Source organism: Pseudorca crassidens, chromosome 16, assembly GCF_039906515.1.
Source record: "Pseudorca crassidens isolate mPseCra1 chromosome 16, mPseCra1.hap1, whole genome shotgun sequence".
In the NCBI taxonomy this organism is placed as follows: Eukaryota; Metazoa; Chordata; class Mammalia; order Artiodactyla; family Delphinidae; genus Pseudorca; species Pseudorca crassidens.
This window is the reverse complement of record NC_090311.1, coordinates 59,353,196-59,375,527: the sequence shown is the minus strand read 5'-3', so window position 1 is coordinate 59,375,527 and position 22,332 is coordinate 59,353,196. Positions and strand designations below refer to the sequence as shown.

The 22,332-nt window shown below is 38.1% G+C and overlaps 2 protein-coding genes across 10 annotated transcripts in view; one reads left to right on the top strand and one right to left on the bottom strand.

The window, feature by feature from the left end:
• The window catches only part of FAM149B1 (family with sequence similarity 149 member B1), a 63,635-nt gene extending 41,465 nt beyond the window's left edge, over positions 1-22,170 (top strand). For 4 of the 6 annotated variants that reach the window (XM_067710581.1, XM_067710586.1, XM_067710585.1 and 1 more), the window contains 7 exons: positions 9,615-9,739; positions 11,559-11,665; positions 14,059-14,283; positions 15,770-15,893; positions 16,136-16,261; positions 18,041-18,119; positions 19,216-22,170. In XM_067710581.1, coding sequence (XP_067566682.1) covers positions 9,615-9,739; positions 11,559-11,665; positions 14,059-14,283; positions 15,770-15,893; positions 16,136-16,261; positions 18,041-18,119; positions 19,216-19,289 — 860 coding nt within the window. In that variant the 3' untranslated portion in view covers positions 19,290-22,170. Of the gene's footprint in view, positions 1-9,614; positions 9,740-11,558; positions 11,666-14,058; positions 14,318-15,769; positions 15,894-16,135; positions 16,262-18,040; positions 18,120-19,215 lie in introns of all 6 variants that reach the window. The other 2 variants (XM_067710582.1, XM_067710584.1) reach the window with 2 other exon arrangements.
• DNAJC9 (DnaJ heat shock protein family (Hsp40) member C9) overlaps positions 1-22,332 on the bottom strand; it is a 34,096-nt gene that overhangs the window by 6,294 nt on the left and 5,470 nt on the right. The window contains exon 5 of one of the 4 annotated variants that reach the window (XM_067710587.1): positions 11,488-21,970. The exons of 2 other annotated variants lie outside the window; for them this stretch is intronic. In XM_067710587.1, coding sequence (XP_067566688.1) covers positions 21,851-21,970 — 120 coding nt within the window. In that variant the 3' untranslated portion in view covers positions 11,488-21,850. The remainder of the gene's footprint in view (positions 1-11,487; positions 21,971-22,332) is intronic. One more of the 4 variants, XM_067710589.1, reaches the window with a different exon arrangement.

Sequence of the window (22,332 nt, the reverse complement as noted above, 5' to 3'; positions counted from 1 at the left end):
CATGTTTGTAGCTAAGTAATTTTATTAGGCTGCTTCCTGCCAGTAGAATTTTGGGGGTCTGATAGCCTTCCTTTATTTAGAATCTTTTGCCATCTAGAGAGATTGAGAATTTTCAAAATCATCAAGTCCTGGTTTCTTTATGTTTAATAGTTTTTCCCTCAATTTATCTCTCTCATCTCGTGTTTGATTATAAGCAGCAAGAAAAAAATCAGGCCTCACCTTCAACACTTTGACTGGAAATCTCCTTAGCTATACAACCAAGATCATCACTTAAAAGTTCTGCTTTCCATGTGACCACAGGAGACCATTTCACTAAGCTCTCTGCCACAAAATAACAAGCATCTCCCTACTTCCAGTTTCTAATAACATGTTCCTCATTTCCTTCTGAGCCCTCCCCTACAGCTTCCTCCAAATCCAGATTCCTACTAAGTCTGTTCAAGGTAATTTATGTCTTCTCTATCATGCTTCTCAAAGTTCTTCTAGCTTCTACCCATGAACAATCAAAAATGAAATTAAGGAAACAACTCATTTATAATAGCATCAAAAAGAATAAAATACTTAGGAATAAACTGAACCAAGGAAGTGTAAGACTTGTATGCTGAATACTACAAAATATTATTGAAAGAAAATAGAGAAGACCTAAAGAAATAGAAAGACACCCTCTGTTTATGGATTGGAAGACTAAATATCGTTAAGATGGCAATACTCCCTAAATACATCTACAGATTGAGTATAACCTTATCATAATTCTAACTGCCTTTTTTGTAGAAATGATCCTGAAATTCATACAGAAATGCAAGGTATCCTGAATATCCAAAACAATATTGAAAAAGAACAAATTTGGAGGATTCATACTTCTTGGTTTTAAAACATAATACAAAGCTACAGTAATCAAAACAGTGTGGTACTGGCATAAGAACACATACTGATCCAAGGAATAGAATCAAAAGTCCAGAAATAAATCCACACATCTATGGCCAACTGATTTTCAACAGGGGTGCCAAGACCATTCAATGGGGGAAGAATAGTCTCTTTAAGAAATGGTACTGGCAGGGAATATAGCCAATATTTTATAATAACTATAAATGGGGTATAACCTTTTAAAATTGTGAATCACTATGTTGTACAACTGAAACTTACAGAATATTGTAAATCAACTATATGTCAATCAAAAACAAATTCAGATAGGAAAAAAAAAAGAAATTGTGCTGGCACAACTGGATAGCCACATGGTAAAGAATGAAGTTAGACTCTTACTTCACACCATATACAAAATATCAACTTGAAGTGGATTGAAGGTACACATTTAAGAGCTAAAACTATAAAACTTAGAAGAAAACATTGGAGTAAATCTTCATGAGCTTGGATTTGGCAGTGGATTCTGATATATGACACCAAGACCACAAACAACAAAAGAAAAAATAAATAAACTGGACTCCATCAAAATAAAAAACTTTAGGGTGTATCAAAGGACATTATCAAGAAACTGAAAAGACCGCCTACAGAATGGGAGGAAGTGTACGTAAATCATACACCTGATAAGAATCTAGTACTCACAGTCTATAAAGATCTACAACTCAAAAACAAAAGAAAAAACAACCCAATTTAAAAATGGGAAAATAGGGCTTCCCTGGTGGCACAGTTAAGGATCCGCCTACCAAAGCAGGGGACATGGGTTCGAGCCCCAGTCCAGGAAGATCCCAGATACCGCAGAGCAACTAAACCCATGCGCCACAACAGCCTGCGCTCTAGAGCCCACGAGCCACAGCTACTGAAGCCCACATGCCTAGAGCCCATGCTCTGCAACAAGAGAAGCCACCACAATGAGAAGCCCACACACCACAACAAAGAGTAGCCCCCACTTGTCGCAACTAGAGAAAGCCTGTGCGCAGCAACGAAGACCCAATGCAGCCAAAAATAAATAAATAAATTTATTTTTTTAAAAATGGGCAAATAACTCAAACAGACATTTCTCCAAAGAAGATATACAAATAGCCAATAAGCACATGAAAAGATGTTCAACATCATTATTCATTAGGGAAATCAAATCAAAACCAAAACCACAATGAGACACCACTTCAAACCCACTAGGATGGCTGTTATTTTTTTTAAAAAAAGAAAAGGACAATAACAACTGTTCATGAGGTTGTGAAACTGGAACCCTCATAAATTGCTGGTGGGAATGTAAAGTGGTACAGCCACTGTGGAAACAGTTTGGCAGTTCCTCAAAAAGTTAAACATAAAATTACCATATGACCTAGCAATTCCACTCAAAGTTATATAATCAAGAGAAATGAAATATATACACACAAAACCCTGGCATGAATGTTCATAGCAGCATTAGTCATAATAGTCAAAAAGTGGAACCAGGACTTCCCTGGTGGCGCAGTGGTTAAGAATCTGCCTGCCAATGCAGGGGACACGGATTTGAGCCCTGGTCTGGGAAGATCCCACGTGCCGCAGAGCAACTAAGCCCAGGCACCACAACTACTGAGCCTGAGCCTTAGAGCCTGCAAGCCACAACTACTGAGGCCGCATGCCACAACTACTGAAGCCCATGTACCTAGAGCCTGTGCTCCATGACAAGAGAAGCCACCGCAATGAGAAGCCTGCGCACTGCAACGAAGAGTAGCCCTGCTCGCCACAACTAGAGAAAGCCCACTCACAGCAATGAAGACCCAATGCAGCCAAAAATAAATAAGTAAAAAAATTTATTTTTTAAAAAAAGTGGAACCAACCTAGACATCCATCAACTGATGAACGGATAAACAAAATTTGGTATTCAAAACAAAATTTGGTATATCCATGTGTTATGGACTGAATTGTGTCCCCCTCAAAATCCATATGTGGAAGCCCTAACCCCCAATGTGACTAGGTTTGGAAATAGGGCCTTTAGGGAGGTAATTAATGTTAATTGAGTCAGAAGGGTGGGACCCTAATCCTATAGGGTTGGTATCCTTGTAAGAAGAGGAAGAGACATCACAGCTCTCTATTTCTGTGTGTGTAAAGAGAAGAAGTCAGGCAAGGACAGAGGGAAAAGGCAGCTGCATAGGAGCCAGGAAGAGAGATCACACTATAAACCAACCCTGACAGCACCTTGATCTTGGACTTCCAGCCTCCAGAACTTTGAGAAAATAGATTTCTGTTATTTAAGCCATCCAGTCTGTCATATTTTTTGGCAGCTTGAGTAACTAATACATCATGCAATGGAGTATTATTCATATATTAGAAGGAATTAAGGGACCTCCCTGGTGGCACAGTGGTTAAGAATCTGCCTGCCAATGCAGGGGACATGGGTTCGATCCCTGGTCTGGGAAGATCCCACATGCCACGGAGCAACTAAGCCCCTGCGCCACAACTACTGAGCCTGCGCTCTAGAGCCCTTGAGCCACAGCTACTGAAGCCCACATGCCACAACTACTGAAGCCCATGTGCCTAGAGCCCGTGCTCTGCAACAAGAAGCCACCACAATGAGAAGCCTGCTCACCACAACTAGAGAAAGGCCGCGCACAGCAACGAAGACCCAACGCAGCCAAAAATAAATAAATTATTTTTTAAAGAAAGGAATTAAGTAATGAAGCATCTTAAAACATGGGTGAACCTTGAAAATATTACGTTAAACGAAAGAAGACATACATAAAGGGCCACATATTGTATGATTCCATTAAGGTGAAATTTCCAGAACAGGCAGGTCCATAGAGAAAGTAGTTTAATGATTGCCAGGGGATGGAGGAAGAGGTGCATTGGGAGGTATGGGGTTTCTTTTTGGAGTGATGGAAATTTTCTGAAATTAGATAGTGGTGGTGGTTACAGAAAATCATGAATATACTAAAAACCACTTAATTGTATACTGTAAAATGGTTAAAAATGGTGACTCATGTTATGCAAATTTTATCTCATTAAAAAATTTTTTTTTAATTCTTGCAACCTGAGAGATGTCCTCTAAAACTTTTTGTATGTGAGTCTGTTGGTGAGAAATGCTTTCTTTTGATATATGAAAATTTCCTTATTTTTCTTTCATTTCTGCAAGATAGTTGTGTGGTGTACTGAATTTTAGGTGGACACTTTTTCTCTTGGTACCTTTTTTTTTTTTTAACATTCAGTGTATCTCATTTATTTTTTAAAAAAATTTTTATATTGGAGTATAGTTGGTTAACAATGTTGTGTTAGTTTCAGGTGTACAGCATAGTGATTCAGTTATACATATACATGTATTTCCTTTTTTTCAAATTCTTTTCCCATTTAGGTTATTAGAGTATTGAGCAGAGTTCCCTGTGCTATACAGTAGGTCCTTGTTGGTTACCTATTTTATTTTATTGGAGTATAGTTGCTTTACAATATTGTGTTAGTTTCTACTGTACATACAGCAAAGTGAATCAGCTATACATATACATATATCCCCTCTTTTGGATTTCCTTCTTCATACTTTAAAGATGTTGTCCACCGTCTTCTCACTTGCACAAGAAATCTGATGTCATCCTTTTCTTTGTTCCTGCGTTCATGTATTTTTTCTTTGGCTGCTTTTAAGATTTTTCTCATTTTCACTGGTTTTGAGCAATTTGATTATGATGTGCCTTGATGTAATTTTCTTCATGTTACTTCTGCATGGAGTTTGTTGAGCTTCTTGGATCTGTGGGTTTATTGTCTTCATTGTTTGGAAAGTTTTCAGCCATTATTTCTTCAGATATTTCTTCTGGTGCCCACCATCCCTTAGGACACCAGTTACTCATATATATTAGTCCATTTGCTTACTGATCCCTCAAATGTGATGCTTTAATTAAAGAATTTTCTTCTCTGTGTATTTCAATTTGGATGTTTCCTATTGTGCCTTCAAGTTCATTAATATTTTCTTTTACAATGGTGAATCTGCTGTTAAGCTCATCCAGTGTATTTTTCTACTCATTGTTTTCTGTGAAGTATGATTTAGGTGAATTTTATATCTTCCATGTCTCTTTTTGAAAAAGTGGGATAACTCAAACATATGTGTGAATTCTGGGTTGGTTTCAATGATTGATATTCTTCTCATTGTGAGTTGTATTTTCCTGCATGGTATTCTTTGGGTGCCAGACATGGTGAATTTTATCTTATTGGGAGTTTTTTTTTTTTTTGTATGTATCTTCTTCGGTTTTTCCTGGGATGCACTTAAGTTACTTGGAAAAAATTTGATCTCTTCTGGTCTTGCTTTTATGATTTGTTATAGACAGGTCATCAGTCCAACTAATTATCCCCCAGATACTGAGGCAAGATTGTCCTAAGTACTCTGCCCAATGCCCCATTAATTATGAGTTTTTCTAGTATGGCTGGAAGAACCAGGCACTGTTCCTGGTCCCATGTGAGCAGCAGGCACTATTCCCTCTAATTCTTTCAGTTGGTTCTCTTTCCTAGCCTCAGGTGGTTTTTTCTCATACATGCAGTGTTCAATACTCCTTTGAGTACTCAAAGGACACCCCACACTCTACAGATATCCTGGGTTCCCTTTCTGTGCATTTTTCTTCTCTGATACTCTGTCCTATTAACCCTAGCAGTCTTGGTCTCTCTGGACTTTCAAATCAGGGAGTCCACCAGGATCTGCCTTTGTTCTCCCTCTTTGTGTCATGTCTTGGAAACTCTTTCAAGGCAGTTGCAGAGCTAGCATCATTTGTTTACTATCTCATGGTTCACTGTCTTTCATTACCTGATGCCCAGTGTCTTAAAAGCTGTTGTTTCACGGATTTATTGGTTGTTTTAAGCAGGAGGGTAAAGCCAGTCCCTGTTGCTCCATCTTGGCTGGAAGCACAAGTCCAGGAAATACATTAAAAAAAACACTTCTATTAAAGTGTATCTAGGGGAGAGACTTCCCTGGTGGTCCAGAGGGTAAGATTCCATGCTCCCAATGCAGGGGGCCCAGGTTCGATACCTGGTCAGGGAACTAGAACCCGCATACATGCCGCAACTAAGAGTCCACATGCCACAACCAAGAAGTCCGCATGTCGCAACTAAGATCCCATGTGCCACAACTAAGACCTGGTGCAGCCAAAATAAATTTTAAAAATATATTTAAAAAATATAAAGCATATCTATATAGAATATTGCAAAATAAATTTACATCAAGCTTGATTAATTTTTTTTTTTTTTTTTTTGCGGTACGCGGGCCTCTCACTGTTGTGGCCTCTCCCGTTGCGGAGCACAGGCTCCGGACGCGTAGGCTCAGCGGCCATGGCTCACAGGCCTAGCCACTCCGCGGTACGTGGGATCTTCCCAGACTGGGGCACGAACCCATGTCCCCTGCATCGGCAGGCAGACTCTCAACCACTGTGCCACCAGGGAAGCCCTTGATTAATTTTTAAAAACTGAGTCGACTTGTATGACCAATGCTCATATCAAGAACAGAACATTACCAACACTTCAGAAGCCCCTTTCATGTTACTAAACTCCTACCCCCCAAAAGTAAACCTATCCTGAGTTACAGCACCACAGATTAGTTTTGCCTGTTTTAAAACTTTTAAGAATGGATTCATATAGTATGTGCCCTTCTGCATTTGGCTTCTTAAACTCAACACTGTTAGATTCAACTGTTTTGAGTGTAACAATAGTTCATTTTCATTGTTATATAGTATTTTATTGTATGAATATATCACATTGTACTGTTGATGGACATTTAGGTAGTTTCCAGTTTATGTCTGCTGGCATATAGTGCTGTTATAAACATTCTTGTATATGTCTTTTGGTGAACATATGTAGTGGGTACATAACAGTGGCACTGCTAGGTCATAGGATATGCTATTCCCACTTCAGTGGATACTGCCAAATTTTTTTCCGAAGTGGATGCATCTATTTACACTTTCTCCAGTATTGTATGAGCATTCCAGTTGCTCCACATGTTTGCCACAGTTGATACTGTCCATGTGAGTTTTTTTTTTTTTTTAAAGCCACTCTGTTGTATGCATGTTTAAGTTCCCTTTTAAAGCTGGTATTGGAGAAGAGTAGGTCTAAGACCCTTTCAAAACAAACTGCTTTATATTATGTGAGGTTAAGTTTTGGGAGATACAGGACAGATAAAGTCCAGAGACATATCCAAACCCCAATAATAATAAATCCTGGTAATAAAGGAATTACTTCAGTTTTCAGTATCAACCACTGAAAGTTTTCAGAGAAAACTTTCATTTTACCTTTCACAATTTTACCAATGTTAGGCTATGAATTAATATCCTTTTAGTTTATTTTTCCATGCATCCATAAATTTAGGTTATTTCATTGTATAACTATTGTGATTTTGAAACTTAAAGTTTGAAAAAAAGACAATGATCTTATAATGGAGCTGGAAGGTCTCTGACTGGTTTAGTGGGTTGATTGACCTAAAATAGGGATCAGCAAACTTTGTGTATAAAGAGCCAGATGGTAAATGTTTTAGTCTTTGCCAGCCATCCAGTCTCTGTTGCAACTACTCAACTCTGCCCTTGAAAGCAGCCATAAACAATGTGTATATGAGTGGATGTGGCTGCGTATACTACTATATACTCAGTATACATCTTCCCCAAGGACATATATAAGAATATCCATGACAGCATTATATGCTGGAAAACATAAACTGGAAACTACCCAAACGTCCCTCAACAGCAGAACGTGATATATTCATATGATGGAGTACTATACAGTAATGAGAATAAGCAAATTACTCTTACAGCTTTATTTACAAAAACTGGCAGTGGTAATGGGCATGAGGTTTCACTAGTTGTGTGTGGCTATTTAAATTTTAATTAATTACAATTAGGTAAAATTTAAATTGTTCTCAATCACACCAGCCATATTTTATTTTTTTACTTAAGTATAGTTGATTTACAATGTTGTGTTAATTTCTGCTGTACAGCAGTGATTCAGTTATATACATATGTACATTCTTTTTTAAATATTCTTTTCCATTGTGATTTATCATAGGATATTGAATATAGTTCTCTGTGCTATACAGTAGGACCTTGTTGTTTATCCATTCTATATATAAAAGCTTACATCTGCTCACCCCAACCTCTCACTCCATCCCTCCCCCAGTGCCCTCCCCCCGGTGACCACCAGTCTGTTCTCTATGTCCATGATTCTGTTTCACAGAATCACAAAGGTTCATTTGTGTCACATTTTTAGATTCCACGAATAAGTGATATCATATGGTATTTGTCTTTCTCTTTCTGACTTACTTCACTTAGTATGATAATCTCTAGTTGCACCCGTGTTGCTGCAAATGGCATTATTTCGTTCTTTTTTACAGAGGAGTAGTATTCCGTTGTATATATAATATATACCATGTTTTCTTTATCCATTCATCTGTTAATGGACATTTTGGTTGTTTCCGTGTCTTGGCCATTGTGAATAGTGCTGCTGTGAACATAGGGGCATCTTTTTCAATTATAGTTTTGTCCAGATATATGCCCAGGAGTGGGACTGCTGGATCATACGGTAATTCTGTTTTTAGTTTTCTGAGGAACCTTGATACTGTTTTCCAGTGGCCACACCAACTTACATTCCCACCAACAGTGTAGGAGGGTTCTCTTTTCTCCACATCCTCTCCAGCATTTGTTATTTGTAGTCTTTTTAAAAAAAAAAATAAATTTATTTTATTTTATTTTTGGCTGCATTGGGTCTTTGTTGCTGCACGCGGGCTTTCTCTACTTGCGGCAAGCGGGGGCTACTCTTCATTGTGGTGCGCGGGCTTCTCATTGCAGTGGCTTCTCTTGTTGCAGAGCACAGGCTCTAGGTGCGTGGGCTTCAGTAGTTGTGGCATGTGGGCTCAGTAGTTGTGGTGCACAGGCTCTAGAGCACAGGCTCAGTAGTTGTGGTGCATGGGCTTAGTTGCTCCGCATGTGGGATCTTCCCAGAACAGTGCTCAAACCCATGTCCCCTGCATTGGCAGACAGATTCTTACCCACTGCACTACCAGCGAAGCCCCCTGTAGACTTTTTAATGATGGCCATTCTGACTGGTGTGAGGTGGTACCTCATTGTAGTTTTGATTTGCATTTCTCTAATAATTAGCAGTGTTGAGCATCTTTTCACATCTTTTTCATGGCCATCTGTATGTCTTCTTCGGTAAATGTCTGTTTAGGTCTTCTGCCCATTTTTGGATAGGGTTTTGTTGTTGAGTTGTATGAGCTGTTTGTATATTTTGGAAACTAAGCTCTTTTTGGTTGCATCATTTGCAAATATTTTCTCCCATTCTGTAGGTTGTCTTTTCGTTTTGTTTATGGTTTCCTTTGCTGTGCAAAAGCTTGTAAGTTTGATTAGATCCCACACTAGCCATATTTTAAATGCTCTATAGCCACATGTGGCTAGAGGCCACTATACTGGACAGTGCATATGTAGAACATTTCCTTCAATCTCCAAATGTTCTATTAGACAGCTTTGCTCTAGTAATCTTTGCTTTTCCTTATGCCAGGTACAAACAGGAATCACCAGCCTGGGAAACACTTTAAAATAAATTCATGGTTTAAAGCGTTTTTTTGAACTGTGCAGGTGGTATGAAACTGGGCTGCAAAGCTGTGAAGCCTATCTTGAGATTATGAATTCTCATGAAAGATTTTTTTTCACAGTACTGTTGTTGTGGGTCTGAAGATATTCATGGATAATAGATTCTATTCCTTTGCTCAGATGATGACAGTAATGTTGCAATCACCAGACCAGCTTCAGAAAGCCCCTGTGTGCTGAATGCACCACAACCTTTGGTCTTACCTCGAGTGCCACAGTTTAAGGTGCTGTCCATCACCTCAAATCCGGTAAGTCGCACAGGGCAATGTACTGGAGAACCTAGGACTGTTCTTGTAGATGAAGTTTGCTCAGTTATTTGCCTTAATTGTATGATTCTTTTCCAGTAAAGTTATGTGTTTATCACAGTAATCCAGTGACTCTTTGCAAAGATAAGTTTAATTTCAGTTTAAAAAATAGCAGCAAATGCACTCATGTCAATGAATTGTACATGTGAAAATGGTTAACACAGTAATATTATGCTATGTATATTCTACCACAATTAAAAAAAATTTAACCTGTTAAAAAATTAATAGAAAATTAGAGTTGATAAGTAATTCTCAATCAGCTCTTTTGAAAAGGCATCTATAAGCTGTGCAATCTAGACTCAACTATATGGTCAACTTAAGTCTGCTTTGGAAAAAATGAAAAATATGAAAAGAGGGACCAATATCAGATCTTCTGTGGCCTTAACATTCTGTCCTTTGAATTTCTTTTTGACTTCTTCCCTCTTTTTTCTCTTATCTCAGACTACCTGGTTTTTGTTTTATTTTTAATATTTGAATCTGTTGACATTTTTGCTTTTTGGATGTTTACTAATCATAACCAGATGTAAAAGGCAAATGAAAGGGAGGAGAAAATGGTTTCAAATAAGTCTGTAGACAAGCATATAAAAATGGCCATTTCTTGCAGAAGGTTGATAAGCCTGGTCTCATCCACGTGTAATGATTTATGTAATCCCAGTTCTTACAATGATAGCTTCCCAGTGTTACTTGTAGCAAAAAAAGTGTGGGAGCAGGGGAGGGATAAAAAGAAAAAGGATTCTCATCCTTGGCCCATGCTCATCGAGCCTGGGTTTAGTACCACATCTAGTATTTGCTTTGTTGGTGTACTGGCCAGATATTGTGCAGCTATATTTTAAAAAGGGTTATTTAAAAGTAAACTCAGCTTGTGAATCACTATACTGTACACACCTGTAACTTATATAATATGGACATCAACTCTACTTCAATAAAAAAAAGTAAATAAAAATAAACTCAGTAAGGCCCATACCTTATCACACTGGAGTATGACCTAGGTAATAATCTAATATTCCTATGATGGTAATAAAATACTTCTACATGTTGAACTGGCCTGGTTATGACCTAGGTAGCCTAAGCCCTGAAAAGTTAACGTACACAGTTCTGGTTGTTAATGACCAAAGGAAGGAGAAGCAATAATCCAAACATTCTTAAGACAAAGTAGGAGGAAAATGCATACTGTGGCAGAGAAGGAGCTGGCCAGAAAGGGCACTTAACTGACTAACTGAGAGAGAAAATAAACCGGACACTAAGGTGGCGGTGGCAGTTAAGATTAAATCCTGCTAACATTAAGATACAATTAACTCCTTCTAATAAAGTCTTCAGAATTTACGTTATTTTTGAGAGCTGACTGCTCCAGGTGTAGTGAAGGAGAAAGCATTAGTTGATGCAGAGCATAGGATTATGTGATGGTAAAAGAGATAGCGTTTACCCCTATTCTCCCCATTTTTGTTCCATATTTTGTTTTCTAGTATAATGTAAATAATAATAATAAAGGTCCTCTCTCCCCTATGAGAGTGACTATTAATTGCTTTCATCTAAGTTGACCAGGCTTCCCCATTTAGAAATGGAGAGGAAAGCACTCTGATCTTGTCATCTTGACAGTGGATTTGGGGCTCCAGCTGGGGTACTGACCAAGATTTACAAAAGTTAAGGCATAGGAGAAAAATGTATAAATGACCTAATTTGGAAATACTAACTTCTGGCAAAGTTGGGAAACCAAGCTGCTATCTTCACCAACCAATGAGTAACACCTTCTTTTGATATGTAGATGAGTCTCTGTCAAGCAGCAAGTGGTCATCAGCCAAATGTGAATGGTCTCTTGGTTCATGGGATGCCTCTACAGCCAAGAAATCTCTCCCTAATGGACAAGCTCCTGTAAGAAGTATAAAACTTTAAGACTATAGAGTTTAAGTAGATCACTGAGAAATAAAAGGAAAGCAAAGTCAGTCAATCAACATGCATGTATTGAGTACGTACCAAGCAACCAGAGACATCTGGGGAGTAAAAACATATAAGGAAAATGGTCTCCACCTTCAAGGAGCTGATAAAATAACTGTTGAGAAGGCACAAAGGTAAAAAGAGACCTAACCATACAGGGCATTCCTGTGACTGAGGGCGAAGTTTGTGTACTCAGTGTGAGCACTATGGTAGTCCCAAAGAAGGGAAGCATTTTGGTGGGTAAGTGTAGGTTTTGAACGTGTCCTTGAAAGACAGAAGTTTGGATAAGCAGAGAAGAGCAGCAAGGCTATTCTAGGTAGGAGGAATGGTGTGGAAAAAGGTTTGGAAACAGGAAAATACAAATATTTAGAAGAGAAAGCCGACCATTTTTGCTGTAGTAGGATAGGAAGCAATAGGTTAGAATTTTAATGTTCTGATCAAAGACCACTGACAATCTTCTACAACTAAAATAGACCATGGTGTGATTAGTGGGAAAGAAGACACTATGAAATTAAAGAACTTTGGGACCAGACTATGGAGGGTTTTGAATGTCATGTTTTTGAGATCCATCCATGTTGTTGCATGTGATTCTCTTTTATTGCCAAGTAGTATTCTATTGTAATAGTACACCACAATTTGTTTATCCATTCTTCCGTTAATGAACACTTGGGCTATTTTCCAGGTTGGGGCTGTTATGTATAAAAGGCACTATAAATATTCTTACACATGTCTTTTTTGTGGACCTATGGTCTCATTTTTCAGTATCTAGAAGTGAAAGTGTTACAGAATAGGTTAAGTGTATGCTTAACTTTATAATAAACTGCCATACAATTTTCCAAAGGAATTGTACCATTTTACATTCCCACGTGAGCAATGTGTGAGTCCAGCTGGGGAGCACATATATTTAAAACAGGAATCTGAAAGATAGATTTCACAGCAGTAGGACACAGATTGGATTGATGCAGGAGGAAATGAAAGTAAGGAGTCTAATGCAGGAGTTCAGGCTGCTATGGGTCTGTTCTCAAGTTGTAGCAAGACTAAAAAAAGGAATGAAATATTTTAGGAGATATTGCAAAAGAAATCACATTCTATAAAAATACAGGAATCAAAGTCAACTCAGATTTCAAGCTCAAGGAAAGCTTGTTTGGCAGGGGGAAAATGAGCTTAGGGTGTGTTGAGTTTACAATGATGGGCCATGTAGAAGGTCAGATTTGAAGGCTGATCTAGAAGTGTGGAGGTGATAAATCCAGTTATGAATGAATAGTCCAGAGGAAGAATAAAGATGAACAAAGAGCAGCTAAGGCCTAAACCTCTGTAATTAGAAAGCAGTAGGTTGTGTAAAGAAAAGGCTTAAGTGAATGGTTAGGAAGATCAGAAAGATCTCATATGAGTAATGCTCAAGGTTTAGCCCTATTCTGTGATGGGCATTTTTCCTTCAAAGTTCTCCAAACCCTGAGGCATATTTTGCACTAGAGGACACCAAAGTGGCCTGAAAGATTGAGGAACTTGCTGAAAGCCAAGAGCACATGGCAGAGCTTTATTCTTTCACTTCCCCTCCACATCACAGTGTAAATACTATCTCTTAGGTGCCTTACAATAGAATCAAACATTCTCTCATCTGCTTAAAACACAAAAACAAAGCCGCTGAATCTACAAGGCAGAGTTTAAGCTACTGAACTGTTGAGCATGGTATTTTATCAGAGTACTTACAGGAAAGTGTTATATTTCACAGTTGTTTATGCAAATGGGGATCTACTGCCCTGGGCTGTACAAAGCTCTGGACCCTTTGCCTGTTCCCAGCTTTCCAAGGAACCCCCTATCCCTGTAGGCTCCAGCTAGCTCAGCATTTTAATCTCTGCAGTGGGAGCCACACTAGTGCCACACCACTACTAAGCAGCAATATTGGCCTTTCAACTAAGTCTTTCTGGTGACATTCCTTCAGCACAAAAGAATGCTTCAAACATGGTAGGAAGCACAGACCCTGAGGTAAACTTTTGGGAAGCACTTTGGAGTCGGTACCCTACAGGTTAGTCTTTATCAGTAACTGAAGAAGTGACTGTGATGGCAGGTGAAAAATGGACTTGCTTTCCCAAGTCTCCATTCTAGTAAATTATGTGTAAGATTGAAATGATGTCCTTCTTTTAGGTACACATTCTCATGCCTGAGCTAGATTATGTAACTTCTAAAACTAGGTTATTTATTGTTTTCTCTTTTCGCTTTTTTCTCCCTTGAATGTATTTTATAGTCTAAGGCTTTTTACCTTTTGAGTTCTGTCTCCCTGTACAGAGCAATCTTGATCTCACTGTGGGTTTCTGATATTTGGACACTAGAGATCTTGATGACAAGCTACTTATGAGGCCTGGGTCCAGTACCATCCTTTCAACTCGAAATTGGCCAAATCGAGCCCTGGAGCTTAGTACATCATTTCTGTCATATACAGTGCAGTCCGCCAGGAGACGCAATCCCCCACCACGTACCCTTCATCCCATCAGCACAAGCCATTCACGCGCTGGAACACCAAGACCTATGGAAGAAATACTCAGAGGATCCCGAGTGTAGGTTTCAAAAGCAGAATATCTGGAATCTATGGTAAAACTAATGAAGAATTTTACATAGAGAATGAATTTAAATCTAAGATTGAAATATATGCCTAAACAGTAATCATTACATATTCTTATGATGAACTGCACACTGGTGTAAATCTAATACAGAAAAAATGGAGTTAAATTTGAATGAAATATAGATATACTGGATCTTCCTATTGATTTAGCTAAAGATTTATATTTCTACAAATAAAATGTTGGCTAGAATACTTCAGTAGAACTCACCAAAGGAATAAAAGACATATGTATTTTATTAAAACATTTTCCTTAGTGGGAACATCCTCAGTGAAATTCTTCCCCAAATAATAGTTAATTCTCCTTTAATATTTTTCTGTACCATTAGGATCTACCTATTCCACTGACAATGAAAACTTTAAAACCTCAGATAAGTAGATGCTTATACACCAGGAAATATGTCCCTTGGCACGTCTTAGGAAGTAACACTAAACATGTTCTCTTCCCTTTTCCCACCTTTCATTCACTAGACACTCTGAGCCTCACTGTGCAAAAAATACCAAGCCAAGTCTTTAAAATAAAATTCTTTCATTAGTTGTTGACTTACAAAACATCTTAGGATAGTTAATTTCTAAGACTAAGAACAAGGGTGTGAGATGACAACACCATAACTGTGTTTTGAATTCAGCCTCTAAATCCAGGACGTCACTATACTTCTCTCCCAACACTTCTTGATTTTGACTTTTCAATTTCTTGTTACAATTTATCCCAATAGACTTACTAAAAGAGGTGTCCAAAACCACCAAAAATCTTTGTTAGGACACCAGGGTTCTCAGCTGCTCTCTATTTTGTTGATATACCTATATCTATACTGATATAGCTATACATTCATTTGAGTATGAGTGGTCTTGATGTATAATTAATCTCTCATCCCTCTGACAGTGCTTTTTTCCAAGTGGAAAAGTAAGCTGCTTTGTTTTTTCTGGGACATGAAAAGTATCATTCAGCTTTTAATTACTATCTTGGGCATGAGTAATACTGCAAACTGCTCCAAATCCCATGGAAGGAAATAAGTTTAGGAACTTTACCTGGAAATTATAGTTTTTAGTGAGAAGGACAACCAGAAAGCCCAGAACTGTGAGTTCCATCAGATGTGAAATTACAAATCCATAACTGTCAGAGAAATACAACACAATATACGGAAAATTGTTTTATTCCAGTTCTCTGTGGGAGAAAGGGTCAACTTCTGCTGTATGCTCAGGATGAAGTTTCAACAATAAGAAAATACTATGAAGGAAACCCAAAACTTTAATTCTCCAAAATCCTTTCATTGAGATCTCTTTACTTAAAAATGTAGGCAGCTTAAAGCTTTCTGTGCATGAAATTAAACTCATCTGCTCAATTTATTTGATTCTAATCAGTTTGCTTATATTGTTATAACTTTATGCTTTCATGTCTTGGTTTCTGCTGATGGGATCTGCAGCCCAGTGGCGGCCGACTCACTCTCCTCTCCCTCACCACTGCCCCTGAGTCGAAATAATCTGCTGCCACCTATTGGCACAGCTGAAGTGGAACACTTGAGTACTGTGGGGCCACAAAGGCAAACGGTATGTCTTTCCTATTGCCTTTCAATGTGCTTGTAAAACCTCAGGGTCAGTAATTCTGCAGGGTCTGTGCTCTGGTCTTGACTTAACACTATATTTTGTCAAAAGTACACACTGAATTCTGATTCATAACGATGGCATTGGAGCTGCTTGGCCTGCAGTGACCATACCTGTTAGGGTTGATAAAGGACATGCACAGCTCCACTACGAATTAACTGTTTCTGTAATTTTTATCTCTTCTGCAGAAAACCCATGGCGATTCCAGTCGAGCTCGAAGTGCAGCGGTGGATGAGCCTAACCATCAGCAGCCCCACGAGAGGCTCCTTTTACCAGACTTTTTCTCCAGGCCCAACACAACTCAGTCATTTCTGGTAGAGTGACATACTTCCTCTATGGTCTTGATAGTTGAGGAAAGGGGAAAAAAATAGTTTGGCAGACTTAAGGCTTTACATGGTGGCTTAATCAAACTCTAAGAATAAAAGATGAGGTTCTAATAAAAATAATATTTTTAAGTTTTAAGTATATTTTGTTGAAACTCTAACTGGTCTCTGTCACTCATTCTTTTAACTTATACATAAATTGCAAATTCTAAGCAATTTAAAGTTTAGCTATTTCTGAGAATAAGCAAAATGTTAAACCCCAGTGTGTATCAGATTAGCATTAACTTCATTCTCTAACACTGCTCTTAGGGAATTACACAAAAAATGGTATCAGATTATGTATGTGGACTGGTGGATGTGCGAGTTAAGACTTTTGGGGGTTCTTAGTTAATTGGTGTTTGAAATGCTGACAATGCCTTACCACTTAATGTACATTTACTAGCCCTTTTACTTTTAAACAATAGAAAAAAACCTGATTGGGAGACTGGAGATCATGCACTGACCTTGCCCAAAATTGTAAGCCAGGAGCTCAGCCCCACCTCGTTTGCTTTGTGCAAGAGGGCTTGGAGAGCCTAGGAAGTGACTGGGGCTACACTTATGGCCCAGGAACCCACATCCTATACCAGTTTTCAAGACAGTGGTATTTGCAACACACTTATCTCAACTCATAACCCTTAAAACTGTATCAGCCTAAAGCACTGTACGATTCTTCCTCCATTAGAAGAGTGGTGAGAGTAGTAAATGAATGGGACATTGTACTAGTTTCCTAGGGCTGCTATAACAAATTACCACAAACTGGGTGGCTTAAAACAATAGAAATTTATTCTCTCAATTCCAGAGCCTATTAAGTCCAAAATCAAGGTGTCAGCAGAGCCATGTTCCCTCTGCAGGTCCTAGGGAAGAATCTTTTCTTTCCTCTGTCGTAGTTCCTGGGCTGTTCGGCTTACTGCCTGTTTTTGTAAATAAAGTTTTCTTAGAGCAGAGCCACCATGCTCATTCACTGTCTGTGGCTGCTTTCCTACTGTAACAGCAGAACTGAGGAGTTCCACTGACAGTATGTACCACAAAACATAAAACGTTTACTATCTTGCCCTCTACACAAAAAAAAGTTTGCTGATCCCTGATAGAAAACATGGGGCTTCATCAGGAAAGAAAAAAAAAAAATCTCAAATCTCTTAATACCAGTGCTGACAGGAAACTGAGAGGGACGTTTTTATTCTAGAAGTACCAGTGGGATGGTATTGATAGCTTTTTTTAATATCTGCATTTAGGTATTTTAGTTGTATCTTAAAATCTTTAAATCCCTTGAGATAATTTTGAAATGTTTGAGTTCCATATTGAGAGTCACATTTCAAGCATGGAAGTAGTGATGGGTGTTTCAATGTTGCTGAAAAGGTTCTGGTTCTGTTGTTTTAAACAGTCAGCAGGCAATGGAAATCAGATAAAAATTCCCTTCACAGCCAATTTTAAGTATTTAGAAATATTAAACCATACGGATTATTTATAAATGCTAAGATTTTCTTAAAGACATATTAATAAAGTTGTAGAACTTGAAATTTTTACAAGTTAACAATGGCTCTGTGGGCTTCTGGCTTGGGATTTTTCTTACTTGGAACGTAAGAGTACACTTAGCCAACTTGTCCCTCAGAATGTCAGATGATGTCGATTACATTGCTGTCCAACTTCAAGGTTTTCCCTCCTACCAAGTAACACATTATCCTCTGGGAGAAGTCACATCGTAAGAAGTGTCTCATCTTCTCTCTTTTTCAGCCGGACACACAGTATCGTCGTTCATGTGCTACTGAGCATCCTCATCAGGCCCGACCTGGTAGGGGATCTGCAGGAACAGGTCGGGCCATGGCTTTTATTTTACTACTATGTGGTTAAGACCCTGCTGTTTTCCATGTTTATTTTTCCTTCCTCCAGATTTTATTACATTTTGTTTTCCTACATCTTTGTAAATTACCTCAAATTCATTTTGGAATATGGGATATAATAAAAAAATTACAGAACTCCACTGCTCAAAGCCAGAAAGTTCCAGATTTGTTTTCTCATATAAAAATTAACCTCTTGCCATTCCGGCAAACTACTTTTTTAATCTAAAAAATTTAAGCCAAATAAGTCATTTTCGTAACATTCAAACATTGCATGGATTTTATTACTTGGCAAACCCCATATTGCTATGGATTAAACTGATCTGGTCAGTTAAGCTGCTAGGCCAAGGTAAGAAAAGAAATTCACAATGTCAAGACACAAGGAGTCTGATTCTATCCCATTAACTTTTTTGTCTTCTAAGTTATATTCTATAGTTTCTATTTTCATGTGAGTGATGAGAGAAAATTTAAGGATGTCTTAATTCTTCCTATAATGGTCTCACCATCAGGGTCATTTTCTCCTTATGTTATAGGTGAAATTTAGAACTATTGGGCAGTTGAAATGTTTCCTGTTAATAATCAGATTAATCAGCAAGTACATTAAAAAGTAATCTGCCTCAAACCTTCTCTGTAATCCAAGTGAATTCTTTTAGTTCAGTTCCTAGTAGCATCATTTGGTAGTCTTTGAATGCTTTCAGTGGATTCGGTTCTTGGATCAGTTCTCAGAGAAGCACTGCTGCCTCTGAGCTAGTTATTACATTTGGCCATGCTGCCGGTCAAGTATAACTAGTATAATATTTAGGTAAGTCCTTTTAAATTAGTGGCTATTTTCTAAAATTAGGTTACTGCTTTCATATCTAAATATAGATTTTGTTTCTTTATTTTTACATTATAAAATACACAAACATGATTTTTATTGCCTTGGTAAATATATACTTTACTATTTAGTCACAGGCTCCAAATTTAAAGTCTAACTGATAACTGGAGCAAAAAAGCCCATACATGAACTTGAGACAATCAAATCTAGAATGTCTACTAATGTTACTCTATGATGTCATCTTTGTCTGACAGGTCCTCAGTTACATGGATCTACAAAATCTCAAAACAGAGGTGGACCTATCACTAGAACCAAGCAGGGACCATAGGGCAAGTGAGAAGAACCTGCCTCATGCTGCAGGGAACATGTGGGAAGATTTCACAAATCAGTGTTCAGTCATCTCGTGATGCAGAGCTTGTAAACAGGAGACAACTTGAAACTATCTTCATGAAGAGTTATTTTGGTACAACAGACTGAGAACAGTATCAGCCAAAGATTACATGGGTACTGCTTCTATCTGCAGTTACTGTCTTCTTTCAGCATAAGTTAACCATTTCACTGGACAGTAAAATTTGTACCCAAAGATGTAACAAAAGTGTAATATCCTCCAAATCACTGTTCATATTGTCTGTTAACAATGATCAGTTCAATTATTACAGGATTCTATCAGACTATACATACACAAAAAGTAGGAAATTGTTTGATAACATTATCACTGGCTTCGGAATACTTCTGCTTGTGTTAATTTTTGGACAGGTGTACTCACTTTTACGTCATTTTTAGGAGACAGTGCTGTCAAAAATCTGAGCTACTCATCGAACAGGTGAGTCGTTCCTAAAGTTTTCTCTTTAGATGTCCAATTCCATAGGCAGACAGATATGGCAGGGGTGAGTAACTAAAGACATAAATGTTGAGCACTGGTGTAAAGTAACCTATGTAATAAACCATAATGGATTTTTTTTTCACATAGGACGACTCAACCTCACAACACCTGCTTGACATCAGGTTATGCTTCTTTTCTTCTTAAAGTACTTTAGTGGTCGTATTTATTTCCAAATATTAAACTCACCTTGCCGATTTTCTCCTGCAGATCTAAGAAAGGCAATTTAAAAATTTATAGAATATTTCTATTAGTGAGCCAGCAAGACACAACTTCTTAAAATTTCAGAAACCCTGCAAATTAGTCCAGTATAAACATATCCTAAGAGCAAAGGAAGAGAACTTGGACATTCTTCCAATTTTCACATGGACCTTTCCTGAGTGCACTCATTAACAATGGTTTTAACTATGGCTTACATTTATTTTATTTAAATTTCACTGAATTTTAATTTTGATGATCATACTGGTTTTAGATCTTACTGTTAATCTTCAGAGTTGATCAATTGGGGTAATTTTATTATTTTGCACTTATCTAATGCTATCACATGAAGACGGATGCTTCAAACAACCTGCATTAAAATTGTATTTTTGATGCAATTAAAGAGTATTTTTTAACCTGTTTATAATCACAAACTGAAAATGTGTCATGGGCTTACCCCAGATAAATCATGATACATAAATCTCAGTAACAGAAGGCTTGTTTTATGTATATGGTATTGAATATATTAGCTTACAAATCAGAGATTTTAAGTTGAACAGTCCCTAAAAAATTTCCATATATTCTAATGAGTTCATACCAATTCAACTAAATATAAGTGAAAATCTCTGTACCATTCTCACAAATCAATACCAGGAGTACATAATAACAAGCCACTGGATCAAGACGGCTTGCCTTTCAAGGTTAAAGTTAAGAGTCAGAAGGAGCCTCTAACAAGTCCTTTAGCCCAGCTCCCTTACTCTTTTATAGAGGAAAGAAGTTCAGACAAGCTCAGTGACTTAAGGACATTCAGCAGTTACAGGCAGGACTACAACATCTCTTGAGGCAACTTAAACCAGGCTATCTGCTACAATGCTGACTACGACTACTTTTCTTCTCTCTTCTTTATCCTAAGCACCATTCATATCGTTTCTAGATCATCTTTTAAATGATCACACTGGGATCATTTAAAAAGCTCCTGGAACTTAACAGTCATTTTTTTACTTGTTTATTTAATCATGTAAGATGCTTGAAGTTATCTGAACACCTGTTTCTCCTACAAACCTCAAGCAAAGAGTGCAAAACTTAGTTGTAAAACAAAAAGGAGAGGGTCTATGCAAGAACATTAAGAAAGCAGGGGTTTCCCTGGTGGCGCAGTGGTTGAGAGTCCGCCTGCCGATGCAGGGGACATGGGTTCATGCCCCGGTCCGGGAAGATACCACATGCCGCGGAGCAGCTAGGCCCGTGAGCCATGGCCGCTGAGCCTGCGCGTCCGGAGCCTGTGCTCTGCAACGGGAAAGGCCACAACAGTGAGAGGCCCGCATACCACAAAAAAAAAAAAAAAAGACTGAAAGTAAATTGGCAAGTATTTGGAAGACAGATGTCCAGCAAGTGTGTTGAAGGCTAGGTAAAGTACCTGTTCTAATAAACACACACCACTAAATACCCTGCAGCTCACTCCTGTGTGGCAAAATGACAACTGCTAAATGTGGTAGGGATAGATCTGCATTATAGGTACAGTTCCTTGTACAGAAGACCCATAGAAGAGTGCTGTCAGGAAGCATATACCCTTCCGCTCCCTCAATGATCACCACCAAATTCCTTCATAGGAGGACCTCACAGAATGTCATGGTGTTTCCAGGATATACTAACATCAGGTTGAGAGATTCTGTTTGGTTTATGTAGTTGATCTGAATCATTTAGGCTTGAAAGATAACTTTTCTCAAGGGTTAACTTTTGTCTTCAAATCTTGACGGCACCTTGCCTACGATGGCATCAATTAACACCTAAGGAGTTTTGAAGAGAAAATTCCATTATTTCTTTTCTTTCTTGAGAGTTGTTTTTTTCCCCCCTCGTTTGGAAGGTTTGCAGTACTTTGCTTCCATCTGAGCCAGAAAATTGTCCATTTCCTTTTGCCGATCCTTTTGTCTGCTCTGTTTGAGAAGTTAAAACACAAGCTTTCAAAACACAAGACTGTCCACAGAGATAAAAGTACTTAGCAGCTTCCAGGGGCTGGTGGAAAGGGAGAATGGGGAGTGACTGCTAATGGATAAGGGGTTTCTGTTTAGGGTGATGAAAATGTTCTGGAATTACTGCTGATGATTGTAAAACCTAATAAATATACTAAAAACCATTGAACTGTACAATTTAAAAGGATGACTGTATGGTACCTGAATGTCTTAAAAGAAGAAAACAAAATGCCCACAATACTGTACATACACTCCAAAGAAAATATTAGCAGTAAGAATCAGAACATGAAAGAAGTGGTGGCAACCTTCACAGACAACCTGCCAGG